General features: G+C 43.2%; 1 protein-coding gene across 11 annotated transcripts in view; it reads left to right on the top strand.

The window, feature by feature from the left end:
- The window catches only part of Mbnl2 (muscleblind like splicing regulator 2), a 151,131-nt gene that overhangs the window by 96,913 nt on the left and 40,841 nt on the right, over positions 1-13,377 (top strand). For all 11 annotated transcript variants that reach the window (XM_015484146.2, XM_048800734.1, XM_048800732.1 and 8 more), the window contains 3 exons: positions 2,203-2,367; positions 9,603-9,803; positions 12,609-12,872. In XM_015484146.2, coding sequence (XP_015339632.1) covers positions 2,203-2,367; positions 9,603-9,803; positions 12,609-12,872 — 630 coding nt within the window. The remainder of the gene's footprint in view (positions 1-2,202; positions 2,368-9,602; positions 9,804-12,608; positions 12,873-13,377) is intronic.

The raw sequence follows: 13,377 nt of genomic DNA, 5'->3' as shown, positions 1-13,377 counted from the left end.
AAGTGAAATAAAGGTGTTGTGTCTATAACACCTATAACTATAACTATAACTATAACAAAAAAATAAATATTTAAAAAAAGAAAACCAAAAATTCCCACAAAATTGAAATTTGAGCTGCTACAAGGCATTACATTAAAAGAGTAGTGATCAAATTAACAGTTATATGAGTGAACACAGCTATGCTGGTGGAAATGTGGAAACTCACTAGTTCCATGCCCATTCTGTGGATTCTGCTTTCCCACAGCCCTCTGTCAGAGCCTCTGAACGTTTATGTATGTAGACTGAGGGCCCGTGTACGCGTGAACCTTCCTGGGTGACAGAGGCCCACTGCAGTGCTTTTTGCTACAGAGAGAAGGTGCTTAGCCCCTGTATAAGAAATGCCATTCTGCTCAATCTCCTGCACCCCAGCCGATGAGTGGTAGCTATGATTCGTGTCCCATGAAACACCTTCTAGCACAGATGACATCAGCTTTGGGTGTGTGACACAAAAGCAGCCAACTCAGAGACTGGTCACACACCTTCCGGGGCCCAACCTGAATGCTCTCTGAGAGATTTGATCTTAACAAACGGAGAGACTGAGGCAATTATCAAGGGAGGGGCAAAAGAGAAATAAAGTAAGAGCTGCCGGAAGCAAGTTGGTGGGGCAGGAGGGACTCTGGCAAGTCACAAGGCAACACGTAAAGTTAGAATCAAAACAGCAACGATGACGGAGCAGATTTGCAGAGAGAAGCCGAGGGAGAAAGAGGATTCCCAGATTGTTTAACTTGGTTTCCTGTAGCAGTAGACCTTCCAGAACTTGCTCTAGGATGTCCATTTGTACATTGGAAACTGAATAAAACATCTGCGGTACGGACTTGAGACTAAGGAGACATGCTGACATGGCCCGTTGCTACAGACTCTCACTGGACATCCTATTTCTTCTGAGGTCTTCATCATCGGCCTCGTCACCCTCCCTAAGATGGAGACACCTCTGCTGAGAGTAGACCCTGGGGCAGCACAGGCTGATGGCACAGACCACCAGGACTAAGCAGGGGACCCACATGCGCCCTTCTGTGTGTCAGGGAGGGGAGATCCGCCCTGCAAAGAAGCCTGAACCGCCACAAGAGCAGTTGAAAATAGTGGGAGGCAGAGGGAGACTCCAGATGTTCAGAATTAGGAGGACGGTAAACAAGCCCATTCCCCCCAGACCCACAAAGCTTGCTTTTTAAAATTATTTTTGTATCTGGTAAGCAAACCTATAGTCTCTCTTCCTGGTTGCAAATAGGATAATTCTTTAGGGAATGATAATAATCAGAGTGGCTAACACAGTGTGCTGTTGTTTCTCTAGAAATTGCATGATTCACACATCAACGTGATTCTCACAATGGGTAGATCTGAAAACTTGGAAATGAAGTATAAACACCTCCATATGTAATTACTCTTCAGGAGTGGTTGTTTGCATACCTGTCACCTAATTATTTTTTCTGTTTTGCCAGATTCAGTGTCCAAATGTTACTGTAGCCATAAGCACACCTTGCTAGGTAGTGTAATGACATTAAGTTTGATATTCCTGCCATGGGGTGGGGTGGGGATCTGAGGTGGAGGAGTAATAGATTGCAGGTGGCCCTCTGAGCTAATGCCTGCGCTCTTCACGTAAGTGTCCATTACTAAGAAATGTGGTTCCCGTGCTGCCACTGTCTCTGTGACAGCAGATTGAAATCAGGAATATCTTCATTTCATCTGGAACACACACTTGAAATTTCACTCCTATCCTCAGTGCACAAATCCATCACATAATTTTTCATATTTTGACTTCACTCTATCATATACAAACCAGTGTACAGCAAGATCAAAGACTCCTTTGACAGGTCGTGGTAAATAGGCCCTTCTGCGCCGTCCATCCTGCCTGGAAGGTCGTTCTTTCTCTACTCTCAGCAGTCACATTTATTTGGAGTCTCTTGTTAGGATTTAGAAAAAAGAGACAGAAAGGTGGAAGGAAGGAAGGAAGGAAGGAAGGAAGAAGGATGGGAGGAAGGATGGGATGGAGGGAGGGGGAGAAGAGATGAATCTTCTCTGCTCAACGGTTCAAGCAGCCATGATAATCACATAATCCCTACACACACACACATACACACACACACACACAGCTGTGATGGTCAGATGGTCAATGTAGGCTCTGCAGGCTGCTTACACCAGTCCTAACCGAACGTGTGCATTTTACAGGGCCGCTGTTCAAGAGAGAACTGCAAATATCTTCACCCTCCGACACACTTAAAAACTCAACTAGAAATTAATGGGAGGAACAATTTGATCCAGCAGAAAACGGCAGCAGCAATGCTCGCCCAGCAGATGCAGTTCATGTTCCCAGGAACTCCACTTCATCCAGTGGTGAGTGGCCTTGTCTCTCTGCGGGCTGGGGCTGACCTGTTGGTGCGGGCGTGCCACGGTGATCCTGGCCTCTCCCTGCTCTGTCACTTCAGTTCCAATCAGAGCAAATAGCTTTGAAGCACAGTAGATGCTGGAAAAAAAAAAAAAAAGTTGTTGTTGGTTTAAATTTAAATGGAAAAATGGGTAGAATCAGGGGCAAAGACAATTTCCACTCGGTATCTGGGAAATCTGCGTCACTCAAACTCTTCCTCATTGCCAGAGCAGAAGTTATCCACAGTGTGGATGAGAATGCGTGTGTTGAAGAGGTTGTGATGCCTATCAGCTTGTAGGAGTGCAGCTGACAGGGATGTGTTTGGCATTACCTGAGGGATGAGGAAAGTGGGAAAGCCCAGGAGGTAAAGGGTTTCCCCAGGGTCATGCAGCTAACGAATTGTGGAGCTGTGACTTGAACTCACACCTTAGCTGGGTTGCCTTCGACAGCGTGCTCCAACTGGAGCCAGACAACAGCCCCCAACAGAGGTGTCAGAGGCAGCTCCCAGCCAGGAGACTGCCTCATCACTTGTCTCCTGTCTCTCCCAGATGTGCAAAGGGTGTGGCAGCTGTGACAAGGGCCACAGGTCAAATGCCCAAGAGACTTACGTAGTGAATATGGATTGTGCAGTATTTCCTCTCTGGTTTCAGGGTTGAAAGTACTTCCTTAAAGGTCTGGATATTGTTTTAGGAATGAGGCCCTGGGGGCCAGGAGTACCCCAATTTCAGTGGGCTTCTTTTACATTTGTGAAGGATTTGTCCAAAACAAGTTAATTTTTTTTTTAAAAAAATGACCACAGTGAATTAAACAAAGCCACAGTGAATTAAGTTTGCTTTTTTTAAAAAAAAATACATGCACAAAGGCCTATTTACAAAAATTAATCCTTATTGTAGGAAAAGTCTCCAAATGAAAAGCTACCCTGGAGTTAAATTTTCTTCTTGTGTTCTTGTGAGATGGACTGGGGAGAGTAGGGGTCGCCAAGAAGGGAGGAGAGAGTCGGGCAGGTTGTTGGCAATTCTACTTGTCTCCAGGTTTCTGCACAAAGTAGCCAGGAACCAGATCTGCAGGGGAATCAAGACTAAATGCCAGGTGAAGGGGACTCCAAGATTAAATGCCAGAGGAAGGCAACTCCAAGATAAGAAAGATTCAGCCTTTTGCAGGTAGACAGATACCTGAGAGGGTGAAGGAAGAGTCGGGCCCAAGAAAAAATGGGATTGGATAAGAAAAGCTGCCTGGAGAAGGTCTCCATTAAGTGTATCCGCAGGACAAGTAACAGCTAGCCCAGATGTCCAGACTTAACAAGGACAGAGTTCTAAACACATTTAGTACCAAAAATAGGCACTTAAATGGTTCTATTTAAAACTACACACATGTATAATTTATGGTTCTCTTTATTGATGCACACATATAAATTATTTTATTAAATTACCTAAATGCTAAAATAATATAGTTATATATATTAAATAATGTCTACGGCAATGAATTTAGAACCAGCCAGGTCAACATAGTAACAGTACCTTATATATCTCACTCATTTGAACTATGTGCTTCCTAATTATTTAGAATTTAATAAGAATTGACCCTCTGACTCAATGGCAATATTACTCTGAAAATTCCATTCCTACTCTTAACTATTAGTTGAACGATTTTTGAAAGTTTTGTTTATATATTTGTTTCAAATATTAATTAGAAGCTAAATAATCACCCTTTCTCTGTGGGGGAAAAAAAGCACATTTCATTTAAATATTTCAGTGGCGGTTTCTGAATCACATGAAGTATTGAAATAAAAAATGTGACAAGCCTAAAAATCATCGATTCTACCAGCAAATCACTACAGAATCTCAGAAGTTCATTACTGTCCAGTACGGTGTGTTTGGCTAAATAATGGCCCTCAGAGTGCCTGAATCCTATACAGGGTACCTTGTGTGGAAACAAGGTCTCTGAAGATGTGTGATGATGAGATCCTCCAGATTAAATGCCATCACAAGTGTGCCTGTAAGGGAAAGGCCGAGGGAGGGTTGGCACGGACGGAAGAGGAGAAAGGCCACGTCCACAGAGGCAGACACTGATGTGGCCACAAGCCAAGGAATGCCAGCAGCCACCAGAAGATAGAAGCCGAGGAACAATCCTCCCCCGGAATGTCAAAAGGGAGTATAGTTCTGCCAGCACCTTGCTTTTGGCCCAGCAAAACTAATTTTGGACTTCTGGCCTCCAGAACTGAGGAAGGATAAATAACTGTTATTTTAAGCCCTCAAGTAATTTGTCTACAGCTGCCACAAACAGCTAAAAGATGCAGAAACTGCCTTAGACAAATAAATAGCTAAACATAGAGTACCAGAAACCACTCTTCCTTTAGGTCTCCTTCTGGGCTAAAGTTCGTTAAAGCGTTAAGGATATTCTTTTCCACTTCTCCTTTCATAGGGCCCTGAACAGGTTCCACCGAGTCTCTGACCAGTCCTCCATATCACCAAACCAGTGGTCATTTTCACCTCCATTGGTGCTACAGTCTGAATGTGTATGTCTGCCCCAAATTCAGATATCGAAGTCCCGACCCTCAAGGAGAGGGGATTTGGAGTTAGGACCTTTGGGGAGGGGATGATCAGGTCATGAGGGTGGAGCCCTCCTGAATGTGGCAGTGTCCTTAGGAAAAGAGATGCAGTGGCCTTTCTGCATGGAGGACACAGCCAGCAGCAGCCGTCTATGGAAAGAAAGTGCCCTCCGTGCCCTGATCATGAGTTTTGCAGCCTCCAGGACTGTGAGAAATCAGTTTCTGTTGTTTAAAAGGCCCCAGCTCATGGTCTTTTGTTGTATCAGCCTGAATTAGCTGAGACCTCTCCCCAGTGTCCCTCAGCACACAGGATCCATGTTGAGCAGGCCTCTCTGACGCCTCTGTCTCCTGTGCCCATTTCAAGCTTCTGTTGTAGGTAGAGATTCCCAGGCTGGATGTTTCTTCCTATCTACCCTGTCTCTCATGGCTTTATTAATTCCCAAATGTAAGTCATTTACAGGCTGAGACCCCCAAAGTGTGCTTCCGTTCTAACCCACTCCTCTGAAACCCAGGCTTACGCAGCCAGTTGCCTGCTGGACTCGCCTTCAAACTTCGCACACGAACTTGACATGTTCAAAACCAAATTCTTTATTCCACTACTTTCCCATTTCAGTAAGTGGCACAATCGAGATGAAATCCCGAACCCAACCCAGCAGGCCCTGGCACACAGTGCATCAGCAGGTCCTGGCACATCTGCCTTTGAAACCATCCTCTTCTCTCCCTCCCAGCACCCTCGTCGGAGCCCCCGCATCAGCAATTCCTTCCTCATCTGTCACCCTCCACCCTTACTTTTTCCAGTATATCCTATGTATAGAATCAGAAGAATCTTAAAAACCTGCGTAGGATCCTGTCACCCCCTTACTGGAGACCCTTCAATGCCGTGCCATGTCACTGGGGACCAAGCCTAGACCTTTAACCTTGACTCTGACCTACAATGCATTGTGTGTTCTGGACCCCAGCCAATTCCGGCGAACCCCAAACTACAGATGTCATGTGCTGGGGAAATAGAGCTGAGGGGGGCCGAGAAGCACACGGACTTGGAGAGGAGAACGGGGAGGAAACGGCAAGACGGGCATTTCACAAGCGATTTTCTTCCAGAAAGCTTTTTGCAGATCTTGTCCTCTGGCCTTTTCAGCTGGGGGTTATTGCCGAGAGATGACAGGGACCAAATGGATCCTGTCTCCGGCAGGCAGCGTGGCAACAGCACTTATGCAGAGCTGCAGGCTCATTCTCCCAGCCAGAGCGGGTGCCACCGCTTCTGGGAACAGACTCTTAAAGGTGCCGCCCTGCTCTTCCCTTAGCTGCCTGCGGGGAACCCAGTTCAGACACCAGGATGCCTTGTCAGCAAAGACTGCACAGCTCAGAGTCTCCTTCCACCAGGGGACCTAGGAGTCACTTTCTCAAGGCAGCAGTTTCCCACAGGGCTGTAGGGAGCAGCTCCTACTGTCTGTAGGAGGCTCAGGTTGGCGGTGGGCACACACGGCTTTCTGTGTGCTCAGAGGCATTCAGACCTCCAATATATTGGTCCCCCCACCTTTCTATTTTTTTTTAAGAAATATGGCAAAAGTCTAGGGAATGCAGAAGAGTGGACTTAGCCTGAGACTGGGCGCCTGGCTGCTTGGAAAGCCTTGACTCTCCGAGGCACCGACCTTGGATTTTCCTTCCAGTGTCTCCAACCTGCTCTCACCTGGAGACTGTGCATGCCTGCACCCACACTTGCTTCTTGTAAGTGTTGGGAGATTAAAGAAGACAGTATGTGTAGGAAGGCTTTGAGAATGCCAGAAGCTTCCACAGATGTAAAGTATTACAGTCCGTCATAATAACAACGCAGAATGCACATCTCAGCAAACGACTGTTGCTGTAATTTTTAACTAATCAACTTCAATGAAAAACACTATAAAATAAAAGAAAAACACCCAATTGAATCTATCTTTGCAAAGCCTGAGAATTTTTAACGTTTAATTTCACATAACAGAAAACATTTATTTCCCACCTCCTATTTCAAAAAAGAAGATATTTGCTACCATTTAATTCACTTTAAACTTCTATTTAGTATATTGCTATGCTGATTACATTTCTGTTTTAAAAGCATTGGATAATTTGAGACCAAAAAAAAAAAATGTTATTAGTACTGATATTTACACTATTACAATGGCTATTTATTAAATTTGGACCATGGGAAGTTGACGAGAAATAGCACCTTGTTCAGCTAAGTGGCTTTTCCTCCCCACTGCAGATGAGAAAACTAAAGCTCAGAGAGGTTAGTTTTCTTCCTGGGGTTGGGACAGGAGGGGGGCGTGGAATAAGTGGCAGAGCACTGGATTTAAATGTAAACCTCCCACTGTCTAAAATCTGTATTTTTACTTTTCAATAACATATTTCTCTGTGAACTACATGCTAGTTATCATCAATAAAACATACCAGGGCATTCATTTTAGATCATAAAATCAGATGAACAAGCGACATGTTTTTGAAGGCAAGATTTGGCTAACTGGAACAGATTAGTTGATATCCAAAAAGGTTCTGGGGGATGAGTTTTGAAGTCCTCACATCCTGTTGATGGTCAAGGCACAACCTGTATTTATGCTGCCCTACTGATATATGGGAAGAGATGGTTGGGAATTTGCCTCCACAGAAAATCAAGATGGAGATATGGGAGAGAGCTCTTTGCTCTAAATGTTTACTTTGATAATTAGTCTCTGAGTTAAATTACTCATTTAGTACAAGTTTTTATTACCTGTTTTAATTCCTCATTTTTGACACTGGTTCCCAAATTTCTCCACACACCTGACCATGTAGGAAAAAAAAAAGTTAATACACATTTTAAGGTCTCTGCCTAGACCTAGTACTCAGAGTTTAACTCTATTTTAAAAATTCCTTCCGGGCATTTCTGATACAACCGATACATTGAATCACTGATGTGTTTTGATTTATGACCATTCAGAATTGATTTTTTTTTTAAGATCCTAACATTACTTAGTCCTTACACTATTAAATCCCTTGGCTCTTTTCCAATAGTACTAAATTATAAAAGCTATAGTTGATGACAAACCACAACTTGTTATAATTATGACTCAAGTGCATAATACACATATATAAAATTTTGTAGAAAGTCAAAGGAGGAAAAAATCCTGACTGCCGTCTATTTCCCATGTTGAGACCTCACGTTGCCACTTTCTCTCACAACGAATTTTTTGCCTGAGCCATAAAGATCTAAGAGCTCCTCCAGGGAGGACTGAGCATCCGCCATCTAAGACCGTGAGAAGCACAGCCCCAGCCACTGTGCAAAGGCTCTTCAGCCTCTCTGAGAATCCCTACACAACCACCAATAATTCACTGTTTTCTAACATGACAATTTATAAGAGATTTTTCAGCTATTGTAAAGAAAAATGTGTTTACTAAACAAAGATTGTTATTTTTTCCATTTGAACAACTCATTCAGACTCACAAACAGACAACAAGGTCATCTGTGATGTATGAACAGAGAAGGGAAATGACACACAGAATGGCATAATTCAATGTTAGAAAATTGCATTAACATATGATTGCAAATGGCTGAAAACTTATCCTGAAAACAAGTGTGTTAAAATCATCCACAAATAAAAACCAACCAACCAAACAAACAAACAGCAAGAGCCATTCAGGTCTAATTCAATGTAAAAATTATTCTAAGAAAAATCTTTGGAATCTTACATTTTTAATGGTGGTTCTTTAAAGTGAATCAAGGTTCATTGTTCTCACATGTACATAATTTCTTTTCTGGAAGGCAGAATTATTTACATATTTATAGGAAGAGCTTTTTAAAAAATCATCTCCATGACCTACTAGTGTATTTCCTCTTACAAGAGTATAGGAGTCTCTATACTTCCTACACGAATACAGTGACACAGAACACATTTAATAAAGTATGGGATACTTTTGTCACAATTGTCTTGATTTTGTGATCTAGGAAACCAAACCAAGACTTAAGGGTTCATTGAAAAATTTGTTGGTTGACAATTTTCAAACTCTTTCATCCAGCCTTTCATGAAGGGAAGGTTAGATGAGGCGTCTTGAGCTACAGCAAAACATAGTAGGTCTACTTGAAAACCGCATATGAGTTTTGGGAATATATGTAGAGATGGAATGTGGAAATATACTGGCAACTCTGAGCACAAATAAAATCCCAATAGCTACACTATTTGAAAATGCATAAATTTGGTCAACTTGAAAATCAAGGTATAATCTTGGATTTTCTTTATTCCTCTCCGTTTGAGATGTGTGGGAGAATCAAAGACAGTTTGTATTCCATAAGCTTTACTGCTTTAGTGTTATAATGTTCAATCGTTTGAAACAATGAATGCTTAGAGTGGTAATTATCGTTTCCTTTATTGAGAACACTTTCATGAGAACAAAGGTCTACTCTGTTTCTTGTAAATGGGTTTCTATGAACTTCTTCTATATTTGTACATGGTTTGGGGAAGAAAATCTATATGGTTTTCATTTATATTAAGGAAAACAAAAAAGAGATGTTTAATGAATGTTTACAATTCAGCATTGAATTATGCAACTAACAAAAAATATTGTATACAATGAATAAATTTTGCTCAAATGACACTTGCTGGTGATTTTGAAGTTTGACTCTTACCTTTTTCCTGTGTTGTCTTCCTTTAACAGCCCACTTTTCCTGTAGGTCCCGCCATAGGGACAAATACAGCTATTAGCTTTGCTCCTTACTTAGCACCTGTAACCCCTGGAGTTGGGTTAGTCCCAACGGAAATTCTACCCACCACACCTGTTATTGTTCCCGGAAGTCCACCTGTCACTGTCCCGGGATCAACTGCAACTCAGAAACTTCTCAGGACTGACAAACTGGAGGTACTTCAATTATGTTTGTGTTTTGAGATGCATTTGTGGTAGAAAGTGCACTTCTGTGTAGGCAAATGCTTGTCAGGTCATTCTGCAAAACTGTTCTGCAAAAATGCCATGCACACATATACACACACTCCTCCCAAACCCACCCACTCAACATTGTATGGTTTGAAATGAATGCCAGGTATAAAGAAAATTAGTCTGTGGGAAAGGAATCACTTTAACATAGGCACAAACCAGCTGTGTGGACTATGTGCATAAGGGCAAAATATTTCTCAACTAATAGAATATGAAATCAATCACTATTCAAGCTATACAAGTGGCTCCGAGTTCTGATAGCCTCCTCCTGTTGCCCAGCACAAACCCTTACTGGATCCTGGAACATTCTGGAGTTGATCAGAAGCTCAGCAACCAGGGCAGTGGGAGACAGTCAGAGACAAGGGTTGGAGCAAGTGGGATCATGACTAATAACCAATTGTTGTGAACATATTTCAAATTATTAAGAACCAAGTACACCTGCTCTAGTATGTTCCAGAATATCATCTCTGGTGGCTTCACTGGTGCACAGTGGGAATTGGAAGCTGGATAAACTGAGTTATTAACTGAGTTTTTTTTTTAACTTAAAGTGTTATACAGATTCTAAGAAAACAGTCTATATTTTTATAAAACACAAATCTTCACGTTGTGAATCAAACTGATCCTTCTCCACTTTGTTAAATAAACTTTCTCTTTAATCAGAGCTAGATAATTCATCTATTAACCTTACCACAATGTCCCTATGATATTCAAAGAACTTTAGCAGGGTGTATAAAGATCCTGACAAATTTTTCAAAGTCCTCCTTTAATTACATTATTGATTTAAGCTGTTGGGTAATCTGTGTATACATAGAAGGTTGGATCATTAGAGAATATTCTTCCAGTGTGTGCTTGTTTAAATATTAACCCAGTAAACCTTGAGGGCAACAGAGTGTTTGCATCCTAATATCCTGTGGATGATTTAGGATTCAGAATGTCAAACTGTAAATATTTTTAAAGATGTATATTTTTTTACTCAGCTTCAATCTGGAGTATATGGATCTCTAGATGAGGAGAATGCAAACTCTAATCGCTCCTGTTTTGAAAAGATGCAGCCTATCCCTGTGAATATTGAATAGATGTGTTAGGGTACTGGAAAAGTGTTTGGGGCTCCACCTGCTGGGGCCCACAGAGCTTTAGTGTTCCGTGCATGCCTGTTCCAGAAAACAAATTAAATCAGCAGAGTTGGGAACAAGTAGTCCCTCCCAACAGAGTTGGTGGACAATGATATGTAAAAATGATTCACAGAGACTTGAGCAGAGCAGTTTCAGTTCATTTCAAACCAGGAATGAAGTCAGCTGTATACAGAGACCCTGGGCAAATGCTGGTCTACACCTATGATGTCACAGACAGGAATCGTTCCATTTGTAGAGAAAGGCTTACTCAGAATCTCTGCTAATAGCTTAGTAATCTGTACTTTGCACATTTTTTTTTTTGAACTAAAGATGGAATGTTAATACCAGAGTAGGAGGAGACGGTTAACCACTCATGACTTATCCTGTTTACTTTTCAATCTCACCTGGCCACTGGTCAGTGAAACACTATTTCCCAAGTGTGTTTGACTTTCACAAGACTTGGGTTTCCTGTCAGTGACCCTTCATGGCCACCGCCACTTACACATGTTGACTATGAAACTGGACCCTAAGGAGAAATAACTTACAATCCTACTAATCCTTCCCTGCTGATAGTTATAGGCAAGGAAGAATTAATTCATAAGTAATATGCATACACTATTCATCTCAGTTGTCTGCGTCCAAAGCATAATTAAGAATACTTTTCCAGAAAACGAAAGAAGTCAATTAAGATCACATCCAACTGCCTGTTTCTTTAATGTTGTCCATGAGTCACTTGAGTAAGACCCATCAGGAGGTGCATTAAAAAGAAAGGAAGGAAAAAAAGAAAACCATTTGAGTTCTGAAGAAATCTTTCTTTATGTAATAAAATCTTGATCCACCAAAATCTGAGGATGGAAAATTTTAGTTACTTGAGATTTCAGGCGAATTAGGGATTAAAAAGACTTCAAAAACCAACATTCTAATTCTATCCTCCTTCCCTCCATTTGTCTTACCCTTTATCTCTGTGCATATTTTTCTGTTTCTTTTTTTAATCTCTGGGGTTGTCAAAACTAATAATATAGTCATCATCTTAAGATGAATGTTTTGGTGTCTCGGATATTGCAGTTCTTGCTATTGATGATCCTAGGCATAAGTTCTCTCTGTAGAGCAGCAGAGAAGGTGCGGGAGACTGCAGCAGGCCTCCTGGTCCTGCATCCACCCAGAGGGAGGAGGAAGGAGTGCGGACCTCATTTCCCTATAACTTTTTGGAGTTGGACCCCAATGGTAGCTTGACCCACCCTGATATTATCTCTCCAATCAATTAATAAAACTCTATAGCAACTCCAGAGTGTTTTCAGGTAGGAGATTGGGGACAGAGAGACTGTGACCTTCCAACCGGCCATGATGGATGGAGGCTTTGCTGGTTTTTCTTTGTTCTTTTAGCTAATTTGCAGGTTTCGGATTATTTTCTCAGCTTCAATATTCCCCCTAGAAAAAGGGGGCAACACAAAAGTCAGATTATTGTCAGAGATTCTGTAACCTGGGAGATGGATAAGGAAAGCCTTAGGCTCCCAGGCACAAAAGCCACCCTGAGAAGCCCGGGAGGCGCCCCTTCGTCCTCGGGGAGGCGGCGCTGGCCCGCAGGCGCCCTCCCGCATCGCTCTCCTCCCTCCTGTCCTAGGTATGCAGGGAGTTCCAGCGCGGCAACTGCGCCCGGGGAGAGACCGACTGCCGCTTCGCACACCCGGCAGACAGCACCATGATCGACACAAACGACAACACCGTAACCGTTTGTATGGATTACATAAAGGGGCGTTGCATGAGGGAGAAATGCAAATATTTTCACCCTCCTGCACACTTGCAGGCCAAAATCAAAGCTGCGCAGCACCAAGCCAACCAAGCTGCGGTGGCCGCCCAGGCAGCCGCGGCCGCGGCCACAGTCATGGTAAGTGCGGCGCCCGCGCGCCCCACCCCGCCGCCCCGCGCCCTCCCGGCCGGGGGGCGGGGCTTCCAGGGCGGGGACTTAGATGCTCCCCGGACAGTCGGGACCGTGGAAGGCTGCTATTCCCGCTGCTCCGCTGCCTAAGTTTCGTTGTTGTTTCCCCTTTTTGTTTTGTTTTGTTTTCCCTCCTTTCCTTCCCTTCTTCAGCACAATAAATAAATCCCTAAGGTTCAGGGAACCCAATGCGACCTGCGGGCTCCAGTTCTGCGTGAGCCTGCACTGTAGTAACTGGGGTCCTCTGAAGAGAGGGACCCGGTGGGGTGGGGACCCTGGTGGGTGCAGAGCTTCAGAGCAGAGGAAAGGAAGATGGCCCTCTGGCGCTGAGCACTGGAAAGCTGCGAGCAGCCAGGGAGCGGAGCTGTGGCTGCACCGGATGCCTAGCAACAAGTCAGGGGTTTTTCCACTTCCTATTCCCCCCCCCCCTTTTTCTTTCACTCATCACAACGTT

Source organism: Marmota marmota, unplaced genomic scaffold, assembly GCF_001458135.2.
Source record: "Marmota marmota marmota unplaced genomic scaffold, marMar, whole genome shotgun sequence".
NCBI classification, from domain to species: Eukaryota; Metazoa; Chordata; class Mammalia; order Rodentia; family Sciuridae; genus Marmota; species Marmota marmota.
Note: the sequence above shows the minus strand (reverse complement) of the source record. Positions and strands in the feature narration are given on the sequence as shown.